Raw genomic sequence first — 25,057 nt, 5'->3', positions numbered from 1 at the left:
CTCCATAGATAAATGAAGTTATTAAATCACTGAATTTAAATTATTCATTTGAAAAACCTGTTGTGTTTTTAATCCTTTGATTCCTTGATAGTTTACAAACAATGTAAATCATTTCTCAATGTTTACTTCCTGTGTGACATCGTCCGTCAGCAGCTGATCGAGATTTAATTGATTTAACTTTAAATCATTTAAATTATATTTTCACTCTGGTGCCGCCGGTGTTTTTTTCCCTCCTCTTTAAACACTCGTTCATTCTCCTCCACCTCCTGCTCTGACCTCGGCCTCCCCGCCTCCCGCTGTGGTATCCCAGAGGCCCCTGGGGCACCAACCTCCTTCCCCTGCAGCCCCCCCTCCACAGGAAAGCCCCCAGACTGGCTCCAAATACCTCCACGGATTCTTCCCCTCGCTCAGAGGCGGGCGGAGGCCCCTCGCGGCCTCGCCTCTCCTCCACCGCGGGCCTCGGAAATACCGGAGCTCCCCGACTGAGGTTCATCTGCTGCTGAAGCTTCACAGACGAGATCTTCAGCTTCAGGTTCCTTCTGGAAACGGATCTAATCTGAGCTGAGACGTAAAAGTGACACTGACCAGAAAGAAGCATCATCGAGTGACAGACACGTTGTTGTTGTTGTGACGTGTTGTTGTTGTGACGTGTTGTTGTTGTAACATGTTGTTGTTGTTGTTGTTTAACAGCTGAAGAAGAATCAAATGTTTCCTCTGATCCTCGATGAGAATCTGTTTTCTTTAAATAATTGTTTCTGGAAAATAAAAACAAAAAACTTGTGTTTTCTGTCAATAATCGTTTGACTACAGTTCCCATGATGCTTTGCGAGAGAGACTCAGGCTCTGTTGTTGATAAAGTAAAAATAGTGAAATATGTGAAATGTAATTATTAATCTCCATGACAACGCAGGGCTTTGAATCAAAGGAATTTCTCATATTTATGGTTTAAACATATTTTCACTTTTTTCATAATAAATTAAATAAACTTTAAATAAATGATCAGTGAAAAGTGTCCATGATAAAAACTGATCATAACACGCCACCTAGTGTTCTAAAATGTAAATGAGACATGCCACTGAATCAGATTTTCTCCTGCTGGTCAGTCGTGGTAAGTACATTTACTCAAGTACACTTTTGAGGTACTGAAGTATTTTAAATTTAATCTTCACATCAGGAATCATTGTCACTTAGATTAAATCACGTGTGTTTACCTCACATGTCAAAACATCAACAACAATGATCCAATCAACTTATTCTCTGTGATCAATATTTTTATTTTTGATAATAAAATGTGTCTTGTTGCTGTGACGTCTGTGACGAACATGTCTCAGAGTGCGATCCTTAAAATAATCATTATATTTTTCACATCTCTTCTTCCACTTTTGTTGACTCTTTTATTTTAATCTCTTAAATCACTTTAATGTTGATTTCACAAAAAACAATGAAGAAAAAACAAAACAAAAAGTTTCATTAATCTTGTGCGAAACTTTTCAATAAGAATCAAACTTTTGACTTGAAGTCGTTTCCTAAAGATTCTGTGTCGTCACCAGTGACGTGAGATTTAATCCAGTTCATCTTTAACTGTGAAGAAAATCAACTGAAGAACCTCGAAGACGTTTTTGTCTTTGACTTCAGATGTGAGTCGAGTTTCCTCTTCAGATTAAATTAAAAGAAAAAACAGAAAACGCTCCATTTGCTGAGATATTTATTTACACATTTAACTAGTGGCCATTATATGAAAAGAAAGAACATTTTTACAGTTTATTTACATCACCTGTAAGGCATTATGAAAAAATGTACATTGAAACTTGACAAGAAAAACCATAACACACATAAAATGAACAGAGCTAAATGAATTTACATGAAAGTATAAAATACAAATGATAAAACTTAAATAAAATGAATGTTCGGAACACGTGGGAGGAAAAATAATCTCACATTATTAATCTGGTCTCGCTCTGCGGCTCTTTGAGTGTTTCATCAAACATCTGGAGTGAAGCGAGACGAGGGAACGTTGACGTGAGCTGCTCAGGTTTCTGGATTATTCATCTCAATCTAAACCATATTGCACATATTTGATTTTTCAAAAGAGTTTGAGCACAAACACAAAAATAATCAGCGTCTTTTACCTTCAACACATCGGAGTTATTTCAGAGTCGTCGTTTCACGTCATGTTAGAATGAGCGAGGATCATCTGGGACTGTGTTCATTTATATTTCATCAATTAAATATGAATTATTTTCAGAAATCTGCCCGACGTCAAACATCCAGACAAACAGATCAGTTTTGAAATGAACGGTTGTGACATGAAGCCTGATGATCGTTTTCATCTGCTGGTTTTCACTGAGAACATTTTGATCATCTCTCAGGTGAAAACACATCCGACAGTTAATCACTGAAACACTCGAACTTGTTGGAGATAAAGATTCAAACACTTCAGAGCTGAAAGTTGAAACTGAAACGAAGTTTTCCACTGTGATGACGTTGATGAGGACAGAAGAATGATTCCACGTGTTAATTGTCGGTTTGTGTGATCGCTGACGGAGGAGTGTCTGTGAGCAGAGGAACGTTAGACCTGAAACATCTCGACCATCGTTTGTTTCCTGTGACGACTTCCACATTTTTCATCTTTATCTGATGATCTGTCACAGAAGTTATAACTTTTCATTAATATTCAAACTTCGTCTCCAGTCTTTCTATCGTAGCGTGTTTCATCGACACACACGTGTGCTGCTGAGTCTTAGTGTGATGTCAGAGAAAAGAATCTGAACCACGTTGTCATGGTTTCACATCCCGTCACGATAAAACTGTAAAGAGCTGGCTTCTGATTGGCTGATGTACAACAACAACAACAACAACAAGTCTTATTGGTGGAGTGAGAGAGCAGAAAACGGGGGGGGGGGGGGGGGGGGGGTGTCTGAGGAAAAAAATATTTTCGTTGTTGAATTATTAAAATGATGATGATGACAGCAGTGACGTGTTTTAATCTTTACGACCTCAGTGTTTCTGTTCGACTTCAGGATGGACTTTTTGAAATTAGAGAAAATTCTGGTGAAAATCATAAAGAAGAAAAATGTTATTAAGATTGAAGCTCGTGTGTGTGTGTGTGTGTGCGTGTGTGTGTGTGTGTGTGTGTGTGTGTAGTGGTAGGGATGAACTACATTTAATAGTGTTTAAATCAGGAGTGTTAAACACAGACAGGCCTGCAGGGGGCGTCCTGTGTCTGAGATTATAATCTAGATTCATTCATGAATTTCAGGATTTCTAGTGTTGCTCGTTGTTGCCGTGGTGATAATATTAACATGTGTGCGTCTCGATGCCACACAAACAGTTTGTAATGTTTCATTTTCAGTTAATGACTCAATGTTTTGGCTCCAACAACAAATAACTGAAACTATTTTCATATTCGATTCATCGGCTTTTTACAGGAGAAGATTTCTGAAGGTTTAGTTCAAAGAGGAAAAACGTGTTCGTTCGTTTCCTGTAAAAAAAGGATGTGATTATATTTTGTTGTTTACTCGATGACGATCGTTGACTTGACGTGTTCTTCGATTGTGATTTGGAAAATCTACGATGTACAAAATGTCTTTAAGATTCTTCCCATGTTATTTTCTATTTGTCAAGAGATTTAAAAAGTTACGCTTTAAAGTTGGAGCCTCGTGAATTTTCTGGTTAGAGCTAAAAATAAAAGCAGCAAATGAAACAACAGTGTGAAATAAAAATCCACGAGGACAGAAGTTAATAATTAAACCACAGACGAGTCGAAGCCTCAGAAAAGGATTAGCACCGACATCAGAGCTGGAGTCTGAGGATCAACCGGTGAAATACTGGCTCAACCAATCACAGGCCAGGATCAAGTGTTTGCACCCGGCCAGCGGCTGAAAGTCTGTTTGATTTCTCCACCTTTGAGAATCTGCTGCTTCATCAAACTAAACCTCTACGTGAAATACTGACGACGGCTGTGGAGATTCGAACCGACCGCTCGGGGCCCTGCGACTCCTGGGGGCCGCTCTTCCTTCACCCACCTGGACGCTCAAGCTGACGGCTCCTCCGACCTCCACCTTCGCTCCCGCCTCGTGTTTTTGCTTCAAGCTTCGGAGTGAAGAGTTGAGCTTCCAGCTTCAGCGGCGACAGGACGAGCCGACGTCTGGCTCTGAAGCTCGCGGCCGACTGACGCCAGCTTCATCCTCCTCCACAGCAGCATCGAGGTCTGTGAGCGTTAACTCCTCAGCGCCGGGCTGGTGTTCTTATCCACCTCTTTGATTCCGTCCTTCGTCAAAGCAGAAAACACCTGAAAGAAAACAGGAAATGAAAACGTGAAGTGAGTGAATCACAAACAAATTCTCAACTTTTTTCTAGAAAAGAAAAGTGAAGAATAAAAACTCCCTCCTCTCATTTCTGATGCTGACGCTCTTCTGCAGAAACTGACCTGAGCCCAGCGGCGGTTTCTGCTGATCATGTGCGTGTTGGCCATGGCGCTGAAGAGCGTGTGCGACTGCAGGTCTTCTGGGAGGCGAGTGAGGAACTGAGCGATGTGGATGAAGTCCATCTGCAGCAGGACCTCCTCGTACAGACGCAGGATACCCAGCCCCGTCCGAAACAAGCTCTCCTCCCCGTCCCGACAGAAGACGTCCCACACTCGACACGCCACGTCCAGGGGGAGGGACTTACTGTACAGCGTGAAGATCCTGTGCAGACGGACACTTTAGATTAATCTGGAACCAGAATGTCATCATCAGCTGTTCGTTGGACGACATCAGACTCACCAGTCGATGAGATAGAGGTCAGGGGTCAGGCTGTTCGCCTGGAAGTGGCTGAAGAGACGAGGAAGATTCTCCTCAAAGAAAACCTCGAACGCTGCAAAGTACTTCAACATCTGACGGAGAAGAAACGGACAACGATCAGACGACGGAGGAAACAGACGCGTTAACCAAGTAACGTGAGTAAGGACGTACCAGCTCGTGGTCGACCCTGAAGAACGCCATCTGACAGGGTTTATTGAGCAGGTTGGCGAAGGTGATGAAGGCTTCCGCCTCCTCCAGGTTGAGGATCAGAACTGCAGCGATGAACGACATCCCCTGAACCTGGAAGCACCCAGAAACATACGTGTTCATCTGGGTCATGTAAACATTCTAGTTTTCAACCAAACATGTAGGAGTAAGAAGCTCTGGGCAGGAAGTCTGTGCCTCGTTGTGTTGACTCAGTCTCCTGCACGAAGACAATCATAGAATTTAAAGTTTTTATAAATCTGTCGTTCATGTGGACGATTGTTATCAGCTGTTCTCCGGGGCCCCTCCCAGCCCGAGTGTCAATCAAACTCACGTAGCCGATGTCGGGTCTGTAACAGGTGTAAGCTCCGAGGACACTGTGGAGGAGGTCGTGGTAGGGTCCGCCCTGAGGAGACAGGAAGTCATGAGATCAGTGTCCTCAACGCTTCATTGGGTGACGTCTCAGTTACTGGAATCAGCTCCAGAAACGAAACGATGACATGACGTTACCTTCTGGAAGATGAAGAGGGAGGGGAACGTTCTGGAAATGTCCAGTTTGATGAGGTCCAGACTGGACTCTCTGTCGGCCAGAGACGCTCCTCCATCTGAGACACACACACACACACACACGTTTAGTGTCCAGTTCTGACTGTTGGACAGAGTCTGGTGTCACACCTGCTTCATACCACTCTCACTGTCGTTCACTGAACTGGTCTCGCTGTAGCTCCTCCACTTCTCTTTGGCTCTGGACAGAAAGATCTCGTACAGCTCTGCACGAGACAGAAAGACACGTCAGACCAGGATCAGACCAGGATCAGACCAGGATCAGACCAGGATCAAACCAGGATCAAACCAGGATCAGACCAGGATCGTAAATCTTTTTCAAACCAAGTTTCATTTCCAACAGGCTTCTTCCAGCAGATTCATCAAGTGAGAGTGAATTTAAAAAGTGTGTCAGTTCTCACCGGCCGTGATGTTCAGCTCGTTGCAGATGGCGAGACTCCACACTCGACCTCTGACGCTGGGAGGAAGTCCCTGCCACCACAGCTCCCTCACCCGCCTCGTCCCCTTCCTACACACACACACACACACACACACACAGTGAACTAAATAAAGGAGCAGTGCATCCACACACACAGAATACTACACACACACACAGCGGACGTACATGGTGTCCCAGTGAGGAAGGATCTCGTTGTTCCAGATGACCATGGCGTTGGAGATGCTGTCCTCCTGTCGGTGTCTCTCCTTCATCTGACGCTTCTTCCTCTGAGCTTCTTTCAACTCTGAGCGGAGGACACACACACTCACACTGAACATCTGTCTTTGTGAGGACCAGTTTTAGTTTTAAACCATTGTGTGTGTGTGTGTGTGTGTGTGTGTGTGTGTGTACCTCTCCTCTTGGCTCCTGCCACCATCTCTTCATATTCCAGTTTGTGTCGCTGAGTTTCCTCCTCAGATTTGGCCGGAAGGTTCCTGAAGGAGAGAGAGAGAGAGTCCAATGTTTAAACGTTTAAACTCAAAATAATAAAATGAAACCATCATCAGTCACGTGTCCTCAGACTGAACCGCTGAGAGACAAAGATTGAATCGTCGTCAGACTCACGCTGGTCGATCCTCCAGGATGAGAGCCGTGGTGGAGAGAGGCTCAAACTCCAGGTTCTTCCTCCTCCCTGCAGCTGGGGGGCGCTCTGGACCGGGGGACACACCTGAGTCCTTCATCTCCTCCTCTTGCTCCTCTTCCTCCTCCTCCTGTGGACACTACAGTTCACAGATACAAGTCTTTTAGTCTCTCAGAGCTTCTTACAGAGCAGCGACGACACATTGTTTTACTGAAAATCAAGAATTGAATTTGTGATAAAAGCCGAGAACTCAGGAAAAGATCAAACATCTGGATGAAATAAATCTGAACACACACGACAGTCAGATGATAATTTGCAGAAAGAATCAATGAGTCTGAACAGATCTCAATCTATGTGTGTGTGTGTGTGTGTGTGTGTGTGTGTGTGTGTGTGTGTGTGTGTGTTCTCTGGGACAGAACAGCTGTGGGTCAACAAGACAACAAGTCCTTTATAACCAGAGTTCTGAGCGTCACCAGCAGAGGGAGACAGAGTTCCTTCAGACTGGGGCTCTGACACGTTGGAGTGAGCGTCACGTGTGACGTCACGTGTGACATCATGTGACTGATCCACAGCTGCTTCATATAATAATAAAGTTTCACTGTATCCATGGAGATTTCATCAACATCATTGAACTGCTGCTTTTTAAAACTCTTAATGGAACAAGCGAACTTTAAATAACTCGAGCACTGACGTCTCATCCTGTAAATAAAAGAGCGTCATCACAGCAGCCAGAGAACAAAGAGCTTCGGACTGTGACGACTTCCTGTTCCTCGTTAACGCCAACGCTGTGAAACATCATGGGAGGTTCTGCTCCTTCACTTCAAGGCACCAGCCAATCAAATCAGGTTTATAATTATCAACAGGTCCGGCTGACATTAAAATAGAGCGGACACATATTGATTATTGATTAATAAACCTGTTCTCCATGATCAGATATTATTCCTCCTCCTCCTCCTCCTCCTCCTGCTCCTCTGTTGTGTATCTGATGTGTCAACCAGCTGAAGACAAACCACATCTGGTTCCCTCCTTTCCCCGATGAATCATCAGAATCTGGCAGATGTGAGCGGAGTGAGCGTGGAGGCTGGCGGCTGTCAGATGTTTTTACTGTCCTCCGAAAGGTCAGAGGTCACAACAACAGCAGAGATTTGGCATCTTGCTCGAGGGCACTTAAGTGAGACGACGGTGACACAGCTGCTGCCGGACACGTTTCATTGACGTGAGAATCGAATGTAGTTTAAATTCAGCCAGAACACGTGTGTGTGTGTGTGTGTGTGTCTGTGTGTGTGTGTGAGGAAATATTTAGATTTATTTCTATTTCATAAAGTTTCTTAAAACAAGTCATTCATCAACACAGGTTCAAGGGGCGGAGCTGAGAATCAACAAGATGAGGTGGAGGCGTGTGTTTAAAGAACCAACCTGCTGATTGGACACTGAGGGGTTCGGGTCTTTAGTTGGGTCAGCCTCTCTGGCTCCTGTCTTGCCGAACAGTCGCCATCCTGTTGCATTATGGGTCGGTGCCTTTGGCTCTTTGGATTTCCTAGAAAATAGGCTCCTGAAAGGGAAATGAGAAGAAAGACTCTGACGAGGAGCTCAAACGGAAGTGTGTGAAAATGTTTCTGTGATTCTCTGGACAAAAAAACAAAGCTGTAAAACTGTTTCCATGGTTCACGATAAACAAACGCAGAGCTTCGTGATAACAGCTGTTTTCCTCTCAGGGTAAAGTCGCTGATGTCAGATGCTGCAGATAAAATATTTCAGTTCCTCAAACAAACGCTTGGATACGTCATGAGGCAAATTCATCCTCATCATCATTCTGACCACAATCCTGCAACTGCAGCAGATTCTGAAGACGATGATGACGGAGGGAAAAAAAGAAGCTGCCAGGCCGACAGTCTGAGGAGGAGGAGGAGAAAGAGGGAAGGAGGGAGAGGAGCAGGAGGAAGTAGGAAAAGGAAGTGTGAAGAACGACACAAACACACACACGCACGCACACACACACACACACACCTTCTTCTCATCCCTGGAACAGTTTGATGAAAGCGACACAAAGGGAAGCTCGTGTTTTATTTCTCTGACCTGTCGTCTCTTCATCGTTGTATTTATCTGTTTGCAGAAGATGAAGCTGTGGAGCTGAAACCTCAGAGGGTTCAGATTTTTATTTCACCTCTTTCTTTCTTTTTTTAACCACAGTTTCCACAGTAAAGTAGAATAAAGCAGAGTGAGAGAGCAGCTGTGGTGAGACCAGACCACAGCGACGAAACCGAAAACTACTTCCTCTTTTTATTTCTGGTTTGTAGTTTCACTCGCTGCACGAGTGAGACAGAAGATAAACATGAAGCTGATGTGAAGGGTTCAGTTCTCACATCACAGCGAGGATGACGACTGTAAACACTCAAAGTGAATTTCATCCTGTAGGTGGTGGACATGCAGCGTTTCTTCCCTCGACCGATGAAACCAGCCGCTGACCTTTGTTTTGTTTTCAAAAACAAAACTCATTATTCTTATTGTTTACTTTCAAACTGTTTGTCTTCAGCTGATTAGAAATAAGTTGGGTTGGTTCTCTGAACCATGAAAAGGTCAAAGATGTTAACACAACACAAGCAGGCGTCTGTCAGAGGCAACTGTCTTCAGGCAGCGATCATATAAATAAAGAAACATTCCTGCTTCTACGATCCTCCCCGTCCTGCCCTCAGCCACGCTGTGCAGCAAACAGCCAGCGTGGACATTTTCCAGCGCTGCTCCGTCTGTCTGGATTTCCTCTGAGACGCCGGGACGCTTCGGCCAGCTGTCGAGGCCCGAGTCCAAAACCAGGCTCACACTGACGGAGATTTAGCAAACACAGATTTTCCTCCACCTGCCAGTCAGACAGGATTTTCTCTACAGACACACAGAGATCTGCCCCTCAGGCTGTGAACTGCTCTCTGCACTGAAGTCTTAAATATTTCCATGTTTTCACTTTACTTAAGCAGTTTACCTCCTCAGGAATTTAGTCAGGGACATTCTCCCAGATACTGAAGCCTGTGACGACATTTTCTTTCCTTCAGCTGTACAACCTGCAGCAGGACAAAGTCATGAGCCTCAAAGTCAGAGTGAGTTACAAACAAAATCCTGTTGATATTCAGTCTGACATCATGTTTGTGTCTAATCATTGAACCTCGTCTAAATAAACAGACGCTCCGTCTCCAGGCCGCCGTCACCGCTCTGCTCTCCTCGACGACCCTGAGCTCATCTAAGATGTTTTCAGAAGGAACCACAGATGTTCTCCAGAGAGCATCCAGAGGTTCTGTCTGTGAGGACAAACGTCTGAGTCAGTGTCTCTGGACATGTTCTGGATCTTCTCCTGCAGCCTCTAGTAAAACATCTGTAAAATATCAGAGTGAGTCCATGAGAGAAAACATCTGGAACCTTCTCAGTGAGCGAGTGGGCGTGTCTCTGAGGTTTCTAACACGTGACGGACGTGACACTGGAAGAACACAAATCTCTCAGGATGAAGAAGAGGAGCCGTACACGTAGAAGACGAAGACGAGGGTTTTCTGTCATGGAGTTGTTTAATATTTAGGTTTAATTTAAAAACTGTTTAATAATCAAAGTGTAAATCTGTGGTTAAACCGAGAGAATGTTGACTCGTGCGTCTGAGAGCTGCTGAAACATCTCCTCAGGGACAGAGAACCTGCCGGGCTGAGCGGAGGCTCAACAACGTGACGATGGTCGGCCTCAGGCAGAGAAAGCAGAGGGAGCGGTGAATGTGAGCGACGCCCTGAGGACAGAGGCTGCACAGAGTGGAGGCTCATCTCGTCCGGACCATCACTGACTGCTCACACACTCAACTAGGGCGTGATTAACATGTGAGCTGTCACACGGGCTCCACGCTGGAGCTGTGAGATCCTATGAGAGGACGAGTGGCCAAGATCACGTCCTTAGTGCCATTAATGTAAAACACATCTCTGTCCTCAGACTGTCCATCGCTGCAGCTCCTCTTTTCAGCCTCTGTCTCAAACACTCGATTTCTGCTCTGATTGGTCAGCTGGTCCACTCTGCTGTGATTGGTCCACTGCTAACGGTGCTTCGTTAGGGGATCGTTAGAGACGTCACCTGCTGTGTGAATGTGGGTCAGTGTGTAAGTGTCCGTCAAGAATTAAACTGAGGACGTCCACGTCTCATGAGAACGAGACACAAAGTGTCTTATGTTGACTGGGTGAAGCTCTGAGTGTGTGTGTGTGTGTGTGTGTGTGTGTGTGTGTGTGTGTGTGTGTGTGTGTGTGTGTGTACCCTCCCAGTAATCTCCTGCTGCTTTCCCACATCAGCTCCTCCAGACAGTGTCCTAACTTTTCACTGGGTTATCAGCTGGAAAACGTTCGGATGAGCTCCGGAGGCTCTGACTCAAACATCCCTCCCCTCCTGAGAATGATGGGAGATTCTCCGGAGTTCCGGCACGTGTGAAAGCAGCTGTGTGGTGCAGTGAAAAGAATCACCTGTGTTTGTGTTCTTTGTGTATTTGTGGATGTGGACCATGTCCGGTCTCTGTATTTTACCTGGTGAAGAAGTCAGCGATGCCGAACCTCTTTGGCATCAGTTTGCCGTCCGAACAGTCCGTGTGATCGGTCAGGTCCGGGAGTTTGTCCGGGGCGCTCTGTCTCCGACCCGCCGCCTCCAACGCGCCCCGACACTCCTCCATGAACCCGTCGTCTCCAAAATAAAAGCCCCCATCGTCGTCCGGGGACAGCGGGGTGGCGTCGCAGCTCAGGGACACCGGGAGGCCGGGGTCAGTCCTCAGGCTCTGCGGCCTGACGGGTAAACCGAGGTCCCCGAAGCTCGCCTCGTCCTCCTCGGACTCTGAGAGCAGGCAGTCGCCGTTCAGTTTGCTGGGGGGCGGCGGGCAGGGGGAGGGGGGCTCGGCACTTGAATCTGGGGTGGGGGAGACCTCGGGGGAGGGAGGGAGCTCGGCCGCAGCAGGAGCATCCTCCCCGGGGCACTGAGGGACCTCTCCCCCGCTGCAGTCGCCCCGGCTCCGCAGGGGAGACCCGGGCTCTCGCGCTGCCCCCGGGGCCGCACGGAGGTCGGTGTCCGAAGAGTCACCCGTCGCTCCGGAGCTCTTCACGAGGTGTAAACCACCGTTGGATAACTTCACTTCCCCGCAGTCCGCGTCGCACACACCGGGTCTGGACAACACTCCTGTCGGGTTGTAAGCGGGGTCCACCCCGGGGTCCTCACTGTCCTCCACCCCGTTGGACATGTCCACAGCTGGACACTGGAGAGCCGCCGCGGTGCAGGCGCAATTCCGCTGCTGCTTCCCCGGGCATGGCAGCCGCTCGAGGGGGGGGGAAGTCCTCACACTCCCTGTAACCGCGACACCGCCCGTCGGCTCCTCTCCTCCCACGGTAACATCCGGGACTTCCCCCGTGCTCCCCCCGGCAGATGGCTGCAGCATCTGCGGTCCCGTCTCCGCTGAAAGCCGAGTCCCGAGCCCCGCCGGACAGGAAGCGGCCCCTGCGAGGCCGCGGCTGCCCGCTGCTCCTCCCCCCTCCAGGGCCACCATGGCCGGCTCCTCCTGACACAGTGACTCAGTGAATCCGTTCAGGCCGCGGTGGTCCCCGACATCCCCGGACACCACGCACCTGTCGGTCAGCCGGTCCGCGAGGCCCCTCTCCACCGACACCCCCTCCCTCTGTACCGGGGGCGGATGTACCGACGCGTCCGTGTTTACATTCCTTCCGTTACCGGTCACATAAAAATGGCCCTTCCCGGCTCCCTGACCCCCACTGACACCGGCTAGCAGTGCGATGCTGCGGTCCTTCAGAGCCCCGAGCCCCGCTCTCACCCCTCCTGCCTCCTCGTTGAGGTCGAAGCGGAGCGAGCCTCCTCCGGCCTCCTCCATGTCCGCTCAGTCCGTCAACAGAGCCTCGGCCTCGGGCGTAAGATCCCGCGACGAGTGCCCGTGCCCGGTGGGCCGAGCTCCGCAGCAGCAGGTTCTGTTGTTCCGGGCGGAAGGGGCGAGCATTTTAACCGGAGGCGCCGCAGCGTTGCCCGGAGAGCACCGGGAGAAGCGCGCTCATCCCCGGTGTGTGACGAGCCGCAGATTTAATCCTCAGCCGCGGAGCCGCAGCCTCAGTCCGCCGCCATCTTGAAAATACCCCAACAATGACGTCAGCGCCTCGCTGTGTTGTGATTCGCCGAGTGGTTCGCTCTGCCGCCTGCTGGTCACTTTCTGTAACTGCAGCAGTTTCTTCATAATAAAGAAAAGATGTTATTCTTGATTTAATTTAATTTAATTTATTCTAAACTTCATCAATAATTATCAACTGAACACATGATCAATAAAAACCCTTGATCAGATATATTTGCTCTACCACTCATCAGTATCACTTAACATTCTCACTGATTCTTCTCAGTAACATTTCATTTTAGTTTATAATTTATATATAAGGTGTGTATTGTATTACTTCAGCCATATTTTATATTATGTATTTTAATTTCTGTTTGTTGCTTGTGTGGTTATCTATCTAAATATTGTTGAGCACGGTTAGATCCTGTGACCCAAGAATCTCATTGCCAGCGACTGTGGTATTGAACTGTTTAAGTCTTGAAGATGATGACAGAGGTAAAGAAGGTATTATCTATGATTGTATATAACATACAAAATGACTGCACATAAAACATTTCGGGCAACACTTGGTTTTTCATTTCTTTAATTACATGAATATAAACATGGAATCATATTTTTCTTTTTTAACCATTGACATCCAAAGTGTAGATTCATCGATAATAAAGGTGACACAAGAAAAGGCACAGGAGGCAGAGACATTAAATCTTAAATGATATCAGTTTGCAGTGACTGGGGGGGGGAGGGGGCAGTCCATCACTCTTTTTGGCAGTGGCCAATCCCAGTGGACATTGGGCGAGAGGCGGAAACATCCTGGACACGTCGGATCTAGTTTCTCACAAAACTTTGACTTGAAAACATTGATACTCTGACCTCAGCCTGTTCTGTTGACCTGATGCTGTAAAGCTGCGTCTTCCCAACATTAAATCCTGATGACCCCCCCGCCACCACGCACTCAGACACACAGGAAATGAAAATTAAGTCTTTTTCGAGGAATGTGATTAAACTCAGAATGTGTGATGTGTTTTGTTCACTCACTCCTTTTTAAGCAGCTTCCGCTGAAGCTTAACAAACGGCACATATCCATCCTGTCGCATCGTCTGCCACCAAATAAAGGCACCGCCACCACTACGTCATTCAGGGATATCGACTCAAGGCAGAGTTTCTACTGTCCTGTAGACTTAGAAACAGGAGGAAACAGGCACCAGCCTGTTTGAAATGTCCCTCGGGTTCACTGAAGGAAAACTTCACACTTGTTGAGGCAGTCAGTCCTTAAGGAACGGGGCGTGGACAGTCTTGTCTCGCTGCTCTTAGCTGCAGCGGAGATGAAGACAAGGCCGAAGGCTTCATTTGTGGTTTGATTTCCATTTGTTGTCCTCGTACAAAAGAGCCTGGAGTCAAAGAGACGACAAGAAACGATGACTACAGAGAAATTCAGCTGTCGAACATGAAGAGCTTCTCCTTTCTGCCATTTTCACTTTCTTTAGTGAACAAGATGAGCAGCCACAGTAAAATGAAGTTCTTTATTTGAGTTCAACCTGTGGACCGGCACCACTTCTCACACACACTGATGTTAATATTTGATTTATCAGCCATCATCTATCTGCCTCTTGATTCTAATCGGTGTGGATGTGAATGAACCAGTGCTTTTGATAGAGGACAGTTTGGTGTTTATGGATTGTGATACGACTGCATGGATCAAACTTATCTATTTTTACATGATGGTGTGGATCACAGATTGTAAACGGTTTTTATTTGAACCAGAGACTGGATAAAAAGATGGTGGAGGATCTCTCTCTTCTCCCACTCGGCCAAAATATCCCATACACTGGTGCGTCCATCTTGTGCTGATGATGTCATACAAGCCGATACACCTACCCGAGCCATCATGTGTTAATCTCAGCTGTCAGTCATGACTCATGAAAGGTCTCAACTCTCTAGACCCCTGCACTGGTGACAGTCCTCATCTATGCAGCTTCCTCAGTTCACAGCTGTGTTACAGATGTGCGTATCTATCAGCGCCGTGTTGCGTCACCTTGTTCTCCAGCACTCGGCCGCGGGTCGGGCTGCTGAGCGCCTCCAGAGTTTCAGCTATGGGTCCGTTGAGGGTCTCAGGGAGCAGGAGGCCGAGGCAGCCGGCAGAGAGGCCGCTCAGACAGAACACGGTGAAGGGCATGGAAGTGTGGAGGGCCCGCTGCAACACACACACACACACACACACACACACACACACACACACACACACACACACACACACACACACACACAGTGTTAGTAAATTCACTAAAACATCATAATACATCCACATCACATGAACTAAAATAAAAATATAAAGGAATTGCTGCTTTAATTTTAAGGAAACAATGAAAATATGTGAAGTCATTGTTTTAAACCTGATCTCAGTCACAAAGTTCTGCTGCTCATCCACTGTGTGTCTTTTGACTGCTACTACGTTGTACTGAGTACTTTGTTTGGAGAACAACTGATGTTGTGTACTTGTACCGTAAGTTCTGTCTACTTGTATGTTTACACCAGAGATCAGAGAGAAAGTACATTTCAATCCTGTGTATGTCTATAGATATATATCTATATATATATATATAGATATATATATATAGATATATATATGAGGAGTTTGGTGCAGATCATTAAACAATGTCCTGCTGCATTCGATGCGTCTTCACGTAAACAAACTGACTGAAACCTTCTTCGTCTGCTTTAATATTTTTGTTTGCTTCATGTCCCATCTACTAACATGAGCTGTTTTCAAAAACACACTGAGCTCCAGCTCCTTGTATTGTCTCCAGGGGAGGTTCATGTGTGAAAGCAAATGTCAGAGTGAGGCGTTCCGCCCCGATCTATACTACACCCAGTCACCAGGGGGCGATTGACACACACACGCACGCGCGCACACACACACCATGGAGGGAACAAATGGTGCCAGAATTCCTCCGACTCTGCAGGACATTGAACACACCCCCAAACCAGCGTTCCTGAAACACACACAATAAAAAAACCAAACAGTGAAAACTCTTTTAGACTCAAACTTCATTGAAGTCCTCGCTCTGTTAACAGTCACAGAGTCACTACACACAGTCTGAGAGTTCAACATGCAGTTCACCTGATAACTGTTGGGTAGAGCTCTGACGTGTAGATGTAGGCGATGTTGAACGCAGCGCTGACCATCAGTTTCCCCAGAAGTGCAAACGACGTGACGCTCAGCAACGTCCCTACAGACAGGAGTTGGTATATTTATTTGACCGTTGTGTCTGCCGCTCCGTCTCCAGCTCAGAATAACTGTTGTCTAACTGTTGCCTCACGACGGCTGCATCTGTCTCACCTGTGTTTTCAGGGATGAACGTGGTGCAGAGGCAGGCGATGCCGGCCAGACACAGGAAGCTGGCCATGCTCTTCCTCCTCCCGGCCCTGCACAACAAGCCACAGCACAGCACTCAGGGATGAACAGACACTCCTCACACTGTTGATAACAGCTTTAATTCAAACAACTCAACAGACAGAACTAAGACGGATCTGTTGATCAATGTGTGTGTGTGTGTGTCTCACCAGTGTTTGTTGATGAAGTACATACAGAGCGGGTATGCGGGCAGCTCCACCAGACCGTACATGGCCACGTTTACATAACGGTTGCCAGAGGTTTCACTGGCTCCAAGAGTCAGACCATAGTACACCAGACTGCACGCATACCTGCAACACACACACACACACACACACACACACACACACACACACACACACACACACACACACACACACACACACACACACACACACACACACACACACACACTTCTCTTCACCTTCTGTTGTCAGTAGAAACAGTCACCTCCTGCGGGGGCGGGGCTGACACCGTGGGCCTTTTTAGTTTTAATTTACCTTCAGTACAAGTACAAAGTTCTGAATCTGGTAGGAGTAGGATTTGAACCATCGACAAGTGGTACACTCACCAGACATACATGAGCACCATGGTCCTCAGGCGGAGGACCGGATGGACGACCAGCTGCAGGACACCCGCGCCCCTGTTGCCACGGTTACCAGCTTTGCCAGGGCCAACTCGCTGCAGCATCAGGTGTTTGGCGGCGTTGCCATTTCTCAGCGCCATGTAGCGCAGGACCTCCGATCAGAACACAGTTAGACCTTACATTTATTTCTAATGGTATTTATGTTACTTACACCGAATGATTGTGTTTTTACTTTAGAACATTCATGAGATTACTGCTTCATAATTCCTTTTTTAAATGTGTACATTGTGTATTAAACTATGGTTTTTATTTTTCCACTGAGATCAAATCTCAAACAAAAAGTTTATTTGTTAGACTCCTCAGTTCAGTCAGTTGGAGATAAAAAACTAAAAACACTGACACTAGAACTACTCAACAACAATTCAAACATCCACCTCTTCAGCTCGCTCCGTCTGACCCTGAGAATACAGCCAACGAGGAGACTCTGGAAGAGTTCTGGAGATGACAAGCGATCAAATTAGATGTTTCCACATACTGTAGATAATCTCAGAAACATCCATGAACTGTGATTAAAGTTCCTCCGTCAAGAACACAAGATTTGTATTTGAGCTTAATCTTAGTTGTAACAGGAGGAAGTGGAGATGTGTTGTAAATGATCAAACTCAGTCATGATGTGTTATTTGTAGAAATATACTCAAAGATGTGGAAAGAAACCCCCGAGAAATATACCTTGTTCTGCGTGTTCCAACAACCCCCACTCTTATGCATTTGTTTTGGTTTGATGTGGATGCAGGTAGAGACTTGTCTCTGAGGTTCACACTCACACAGACAGAAGAAAGAACAGGACGCCGAGCAAGTTGGCTGCCGAGGCGAGACTCCTCCACGGCCGGATGAAATATCCCAGCGCTCCGAACAGAGCAATACCGATCGCAAAGGTCATACTGGTCAATGTCCCTGAGGATAGAAAGATGTAAGACCAGGGTCATTTAAGCTGCTTTCACTGGACTCCGCAGCTCCTTAGCAGCAGGTTCAAACCGAGACAGCGTAGAAATCTGCATAATGGTTCCGTGGCGTCGTCTTGCCTGTCATGGCCCAGTAGGACTTGCCCACGTACTCCTGAGTGAGGACGAAGCAGACCAGGCCGGTTCCGCCGTTCATCAGTCCCACCAGCAGACGGGACACGGCGAAGACCTCGTAGTTGGGGGCTAAGGCCGTCATGTAACCAAAGACCACCTCGAAGAAAAGACCTGGGAGGGAGAGAGAGAGAAATATTTATTTAAATAAATCCCAACTCTTCTAAATATCACTCAACAGTATTTCTGCAGATTTAATAAATTAAACACTTTTTAAAGTCACACAAAGTTTAATTACAATAAAACCAAAAGCAAATCCAGTGAGGACGATGTGCCCGGGAAAGATTTATTACTAAATCACATTTTTATCAGTGTTTCCTTGTTTTGTGCATCAGTGATTCTTGACGATTTAATTAACGGCGGCCTGAGAGTGCTGGATGAAACAGTTCTAGTTCAGATCATACGATCATAACTAACAAGAAAAAAATATTCAAGACTAACTTTTATAAACTGTCTAAAGCTCAGTTTTTTTAAGAAACCTGAATCCAATGCTTTTTGAGAAGTTTCCAGATGTGCAGATCGTTTCCACGGTTCCCTGGACAAACAGCCCCCCGGCTTTCGATGCTCTGTGGTTCCTCACCTGTCAAGTAGACTGGTCTCCTCCCGATCTTGTCGGAAAGTGGCCCGAAGACGATGTTTCCCACCAGCAGCCCGACGAAGAACAGCGATCCAGCGAGACTGACCTTATAGGCCTGCTGCTTGACGAGAAACCACTGAGGAGCGACAGGGGACAGACACACAAACCACTTTTGTCTCTGTGCATTTCAGGGGCAGGGATTTAAAAACGAGCACATATGATGAATCCAGAGGCCGAACATGTTCACTCCTTCACCTCCGTCACTATGGAGTCGATGTCCTCTGTAAAGGTGACATGGTGTTGCAGCTCCTGGCGTCCGGCCGGGGCGTCGTCCTGCTGCTCGATGCGGTACTCTGGTGTAGAGCCGACCAGAACAATCAGCATGGACTGACACGCCATGTACACCTGAAACACACAAACCACAACTGTGACACACAGACTGGGAATAAAGATGGACACATGTTAGAAAGGTGTCCAGAGCGTCCATGTTGTAAACATTACATTCTCTATCTCCTGCACACTAGAACACTTCACAATCCACATTCAATTAAAACTCTGTATTCCAACACGGCACCGACCTTGTTGAATGTTTTTATCTTTGCTGTGTTTTCTTTTAAATTCTACATAAAGTGTCTCAGAGTTTCTTGAAGAGCGATTTGCAAATCAAAAGTATTATTATCAATAAAATCTAAAGCTCTGAATTAGGATTTAGATCAATTTAGGACTGAATGAAGGTTGTTTGAGCAGCTCGTTAAAACAGGCTCCGGCTGGTTTCTCTGAGTCTGAATCAGTTTGGATCAACAGGTTTAAAAAGTCATGTTAAAAACATGTTAATGAGTTCAAACAGAGGAGTGAGGAGCGGATCACTGGGTCCAGATCCACGTGGAAACAGGCAGGAAGTAACAATATCAAAGAATCCGGAAGATGTTTGTTTGTTGGAACTTTATTTAACTAGTTTAGTGACGTTTAACCAGCTAGCAGGGTTAGCTTAACCTCACAGAGCACCATGACGAACTTCAGTTACAGATGTGGACACTGACATTTAACACCATACTGGAGACAACACACAGCAAAGGGCGACACGTTCACGACATATATGAATCAATGTGCTGTCCGGATGAATTCGGCATGTGTTTGACACACGTGGGTTCTGTCCTGTTTATAAATGTCCTCGTTGTTGAGATGTTCCGCAGATGCTTGTCAAAGCCGGTGTCGGGAGCGATGTGTTGTTTGAGCAAGAGACTGTGTTACAAGAAGATTTTAATTAGGATTTAATCATGTTTACAAGTTTCTGTGATCAGCCGAATTGACTAGCAGCTCATATACATTTCTATTGTATAAGAACTTCGGGTTGCGTTATTTGAAAGCTAGTGGACAAGAAATGTGACACTATTCTTATTAGTTTTTTGGATGTAGTCTGGTGTTATCAACCCTGGAAGGACGCACTTGTGGCGCTGTTAACTCCACACAAGTGTCAGAAGTTCAATAAATAAATATAAATTGAATATATATTTGAATGGCTCCGGTGAAACAGTGAAGTATGAACCTGCAGAGAAACCTTACAGCCACGTCGCTCCGCCGCCTCCAACATGGACTCCTCTTCTTCTTCGTCTCTCTCATAAACCAACAGCTCGAGCTTTACTGACCTGAGTCATGACCAGAACCGCCACCGCCCGTTTCTGGTACGGTCCGAACTCACCGACCACCAGGAAGGCTGCGTCCACATCCATCCCCGGGCCTCCGGTACCGGGAGCTCCGGCTCATCACCGACGGAACGTGGGAGAGTTATCTCCGTGCATTTCCGGTTTGGTTTCCCCTCCTGAACCCACGAGTGGGATTGAAATAAACACAAATCTACACTTTGTACTATTAAAACAAGCCAGATTTAATTTCAAGGCACATTAGTCAACAGCGCGCGACAATTAAAACACGAGAAACTATAAATTACACAGACAAAATGGCGGTTTGGAAAAAGAGAGGAAGTAGATTTGAGAGCAGAGGGTCAAGTTTAAACACAAGCAGTCAAAGATAATGAACGCTCTAATACAGGACTTGGTTGTTCTAAGACTGAATTTAATCACACACAAGGTGTGAATGTTTCACATTGACTCTGTACATGCATTTATAAAATACATTCAATCAATGGATACAATTATGAACTTCAAATCATAAATAAGATCACATGTGATGAGCCAGGAACTATTTTCACCCCAGTGCACATGGGTCAGTCATAGTTGTGCAGCAGTGCAAGGTAGTGAAGTACATCTACTCAAGAGTACAACTTTGAAGTACTCCTTCCTTCTATTCTAATTATTACTCCATCAAATCAATTAGGAAGTGATTGTATTAATCTGTGTCTACATGGACGCCAGTACTTTCACTATTGGCCTCATTCACAATCTTTACACAAGCTGCTAATAGAATATTCCAGTCATGTTCCTGGTGACATGTGACACCCTGATGATGTCATATGTGAACATTACATAAAGCTGTATGTTCCAAACTGTCGTTTACTCTTCTGAGTGTTTTCTGTCTGATTCTAACAGTTTTAACTTAATCTTTAATCTCATCCTAATCCAGGACACGTGTTGTCAAGAGCATGTAAACACGTAAACATAAAGAGACAATGGTCAGAAAACTCCATATGTCTTAAATAAAAGCTTTAGTATTGATTATTCTGAGTATGATGTCACTCAGGTTAAATTCATCAGAACCTGCCGTTTACATGGCAGCGCCTTATTCAGATTGTCTTCTTCTGGTTAATGTCAGAATATTGGTGTCCATGGAAACATGTCTACTAAAATATAAATTCCCCGGTTAAGGTGAAGCATGTGACGTCATTTAAATTTACTTTACTTCACACATCGACATTTCAAATCAAGTCAAAAGTACTTTTACATTTGTAACTTTAAAGCAGATTTCTGACAGGAACTCTGGAAAATGTCCACACACAGTTTACCGGATGTTTTCTGGAGTCTTCTGTTTGTCCTGTGAAGCAGCAGATCGTCGACTCGTTCACAACAACAGGAACATGTGGGGAACATGTCAGGAACATGTGGGGGACATGTCAGGAACATGTGAGGAGCACATCAGAGCTTCAGTGCAGGTCTGAAAGCAGCTTAAGTTAATTTTGATTCCCTGACTTTACCTTTAATAGTAAAATAAAATTTCTAAACTGTGGTTTTTACTACTTGGACTTTTGTTTAAAAAATGGTGTCGTTTCTTCCACCACTGTCAAACTATGAATTGAGTCTGAATTATTTTTCTTACCCATCTGTTCTACAGCCTGTACACAGGTGGTTGCTTTAAAAAAAAGACAATATGCTCAGATTATATATTTCAAAGCTTCTGCTGTGGTTTGACATAACAAACTGAAAAGTCCCCAACAGCAGGAGTCAGGGACGAACCGTCCAGTTGTTCTGGGACCAGAGAGCAGATGTGATGCTGGAGCCTCTCTGGTCCCTTCAGCTTCATTAGCTCCATCGCGGAGGACGTGGTTTGGTCTGCGTTTGCTCCTGAGCAGAAATAAGCAGAGAACAGAGGCTGGGGCACGACTAAAGGAAACAGTCAATTCATTTTGGGGAAAATCCTGAATTGTTTTCATCCACTTTGTGTAACATAGTCAGACAGACTGACGGGTATGTGGTCTCTCTAGTTTGACTCCGCTGAGGTCGACTTGCCCTTCAGTGGCTGACCAACACCTGGGGGTCCTTCTTGACTAGTCTCTGAATTTCCACAGAACTTTTTCTTGATGTCTTCTCGCTTCCAAACTCCAACTCCAGCTCCAGGCAGGACCACAAGGAACAAGATGCAGAGAAATGCAATCAGACCGGGTGAAGGGGGATTTGGTACTTCCTCCACGTAAAATGGGTTTCCCACAGAGTTGCTCTCCTCTTGGCTGACAGGGTTCTTCATCCTGCACCAGATCAATGTGACACCGCTCATCTTCTCGTTCTTGATGATGATGTCCGGGCTCTCCTGCTCCGGCTCCCACGGCCCCTGGTGCTTCCTCCAGCTGTAGGTGACGGGCCCAGCCCCGGTGGAGTCTCCCTGACAGCTGAAGGCACAGTCGGTAGAGCCGGGGCTGCACACCAGAGTCCTCAACACGAACGAGGGCGTGCGCACCTTCTGGATCGCGGTAGCATTGTACTCTACACCCAGGAGCTTGTTGTTGATCTCCACCTTTAATAATCCCTCGTCACTTCTTTCGGTTTTGGTGATGTTCAGTATCCCGGTGCTCATGTCCAGGGTGGTCCGTCCTTTAAACCCGCCATAGTAAACAGGTTCACCACCCAGCCACTCCGCCACCAGGTCCGTGTTGTGGGTCCACACGATGCCGGTGATGGGTGTGGACCTCTCCGGTGGCGTCAGGACCAGGGGTTCACCGATGGCGAAGTACGACCGTTGACTTTGGCCGAGCGCGGAGTTCGTGATGGCGGCGAGCAGCAGCACCATGACGGGCCTGGAGCTCCGGTGTCCGTCCATGTCTGCGGGTCCGAACTGAAGCGGCTCGAACACGGGCTGTGAGCGGGACACTGCTCGAGACGGTCCGCGGGTCGAGGCCTCGTCCTGTCGAGAGGGAGCTTCCGCCTTTCTGTCAGGACCCAAAGCCCGATGTCCCGCTGCTCGAGTCAGTGCCTGATTAAAATATACGTACAATAAATAAAACATATATAGAATAAAATAAAAACTACGTCACAGCACGTTCATTCAGGGTCCAGAGTTCAAACACGTCCTTTGACCACGTTTCTGTGCGATCTAGAAAAGGAATCCACCGTAAACTGTAAAAGACTGTAAATAAAGATGGACACAAGAGCTCCTTCGTTATTTGAAAAAAGTGACGGTAAATAGTTCAAATTTAAAAGAACTACACGGAGCATTCAAAAACGACATCATCATCAAACATAATCCAACAATGAATAATGAAATCCAACCTGTTTATAAACCAGGTCTATGTAAAATGAATATGATCAGGCAGTTTTCAGACAGACCGACAGTCCTGGGTGTGGTGATAATAAAGTCCTATGAATAAGAGGGAAGTTATTTATCTGAAGACTGAGGAACATGTTTCCACAGAAACAAGATAAACTGAGAACTACACACAAAGCTTTCACACACGACATCAACCCCAGTGGTAGAGATTCACATGAACACATCTCAAGTCGAAAAAACTTTGTCATCACTTATAAACCAATTAACATAATTTAACATTCAACCCTAAACTGAAGCTTTTAATGTGAACTTCACTTCAGACTGTTAGTTCATCTCTCACACAACATCATGTATGTGTCACATCTGATCCTGTTCTTTGTTACTGTGTAAATATGAGAAAGGTGTCCAGAGCGTCCATGTTGTAAACATTACATTCTCTATCTCCTGCACACTAGAACACTTCACAATCCACATTCAATTAAAACTCTGTATTCCAACACGGCACCGACCTTGTTGAATGTTTTTATCTTTGCTGTGTTTTCTTTTAAATTCTACATAAAGTGTCTCAGAGTTTCTTGAAGAGCGATTTGCAAATCAAAAGTATTATTATCAATAAAATCTAAAGCTCTGAATTAGGATTTAGATCGATTTAGGACTGAATGAAGGTTGTTTGAGCAGCTCGTTAAAACAGGCTCCGGCTGGTTTCTCTGAGTCTGAATCAGTTTGGATCAACAGGTTTAAAAAGTCATGTTAAAAACATGTTAATGAGTTCAAACAGAGGAGTGAGGAGCGGATCACTGGGTCCAGATCCACGTGGAAACAGGCAGGAAGTAACAATATCAAAGAATCCGGAAGATGTTTGTTTGTTGGAACTTTATTTAACTAGTTTAGTGACGTTTAACCAGCTAGCAGGGTTAGCTTAACCTCACAGAGCACCATGACGAACTTCAGTTACAGATGTGGACACTGACATTTAACACCATACTGGAGACAACACACAGCAAAGGGCGACACGTTCACGACATATATGAATCAATGTGCTGTCCGGATGAATTCGGCATGTGTTTGACACACGTGGGTTCTGTCCTGTTTATAAATGTCCTCGTTGTTGAGATGTTCCGCAGATGCTTGTCAAAGCCGGTGTCGGGAGCGATGTGTTGTTTGAGCAAGAGACTGTGTTACAAGAAGATTTTAATTAGGATTTAATCATGTTTACACGTTTCTGTGATCAGCCGAATTGACTAGCAGCTCATATACATTTCTATTATATAAGAATTTTCAATTCAATTCAATTTTATTTGTATAGCGCCAAATCATATTATACATTATCTCAAGGTGCTTTACATAGAAGGTCAGGACCTTAAAATCAAAATATAAAGAAACCCAACAGTTCCCACAATGAGCAGCACTTTTGGTGACTGTGGAGGAGAAACTCCCTCATTAACAGAGAGAAACATCTAGAACCAGACTCAATGTGGAGACATCTGCCTCCACCGGTTGGGGTGAGCAAAGAAAATGGGGGGAGGAGAGGAGATAGTGGGGAGGGGGAAGTAGGTGAGAGAAAGACCGGGGACACTTGAGCGCCATCAGGTTTCAGATCTGACTAGTTAAAAATGGAACAACAGTGTAAAGACTATTAATTATTATTGATAACAGACACATTTGATATCATAATGAATTACTGAGATATTGTAATTAGTAATAGTAAAAGTTGTTGTTCTGAGG

General features: G+C 45.8%; 3 protein-coding genes across 8 annotated transcripts; all 3 read right to left on the bottom strand.

Moving 5' to 3' along the window:
- Positions 1–1,688: 1,688 nt before the first annotated feature.
- On the bottom strand, positions 1,689–13,257 carry LOC109645773 (TBC1 domain family member 12-like). Of its 3 annotated transcripts, none has more exons than XM_069538821.1 (13): positions 11,143–13,257; positions 8,027–8,162; positions 6,595–6,749; positions 6,382–6,464; positions 6,157–6,274; positions 5,954–6,060; positions 5,675–5,758; positions 5,499–5,593; positions 5,323–5,394; positions 4,956–5,084; positions 4,767–4,876; positions 4,430–4,688; positions 1,689–4,291 (listed from the first exon to the last, which is right to left on the bottom strand). In XM_069538821.1, the coding sequence occupies exons 1-13, from the start codon at positions 12,483–12,485 to the stop codon at positions 4,220–4,222; spliced, it is 2,763 nt and encodes a 920-aa protein (XP_069394922.1). In that variant the 5' UTR covers positions 12,486–13,257; the 3' UTR covers positions 1,689–4,219. The 3 variants fall into 3 exon arrangements, with proteins under 3 accessions (XP_069394922.1, XP_069394923.1, XP_069394924.1); XM_069538822.1 differs by having other exon boundaries at positions 5,684–5,758; XM_069538823.1 differs by having other exon boundaries at positions 5,699–5,758.
- Positions 13,258–13,279: 22 nt separating this feature from the next.
- On the bottom strand, positions 13,280–20,329 carry slc22a15 (solute carrier family 22 member 15). Of its 4 annotated transcripts, none has more exons than XM_069538828.1 (13): positions 20,100–20,329; positions 18,656–18,805; positions 18,404–18,536; positions 17,773–17,937; positions 17,515–17,644; positions 17,125–17,185; positions 16,676–16,842; positions 16,275–16,415; positions 16,051–16,136; positions 15,832–15,940; positions 15,631–15,703; positions 14,746–14,904; positions 13,280–14,101 (listed from the first exon to the last, which is right to left on the bottom strand). In XM_069538828.1, exons 1-13 carry the CDS (start codon positions 20,124–20,126, stop codon positions 14,057–14,059), a joined length of 1,446 nt encoding a protein of 481 aa, XP_069394929.1. In that variant the 5' UTR covers positions 20,127–20,329; the 3' UTR covers positions 13,280–14,056. The 4 variants fall into 4 exon arrangements, with proteins under 4 accessions (XP_069394929.1, XP_069394925.1, XP_069394928.1 ...); XM_069538824.1 differs by having other exon boundaries at positions 20,047–20,261; XM_069538827.1 differs by having other exon boundaries at positions 19,947–20,208.
- LOC138413641 (SLAM family member 9-like) lies at positions 20,261–23,424 on the bottom strand. The gene is made up of 2 exons (XM_069538829.1): positions 23,335–23,424; positions 20,261–23,038 (listed from the first exon to the last, which is right to left on the bottom strand). Exon 2 carries the CDS (start codon positions 22,883–22,885, stop codon positions 22,052–22,054), a length of 834 nt encoding a protein of 277 aa, XP_069394930.1. The 5' UTR covers positions 22,886–23,038; positions 23,335–23,424; the 3' UTR covers positions 20,261–22,051.
- Between the last annotated feature and the right edge of the window lie 1,633 nt (positions 23,425–25,057).

This window comes from Paralichthys olivaceus, chromosome 14 (assembly GCF_024713975.1).
Source record: "Paralichthys olivaceus isolate ysfri-2021 chromosome 14, ASM2471397v2, whole genome shotgun sequence".
NCBI classification, from domain to species: Eukaryota; Metazoa; Chordata; class Actinopteri; order Pleuronectiformes; family Paralichthyidae; genus Paralichthys; species Paralichthys olivaceus.
The sequence above is the reverse complement of the archived record's forward strand: the minus strand, read 5'-3'. Positions and strand labels throughout refer to the sequence as shown.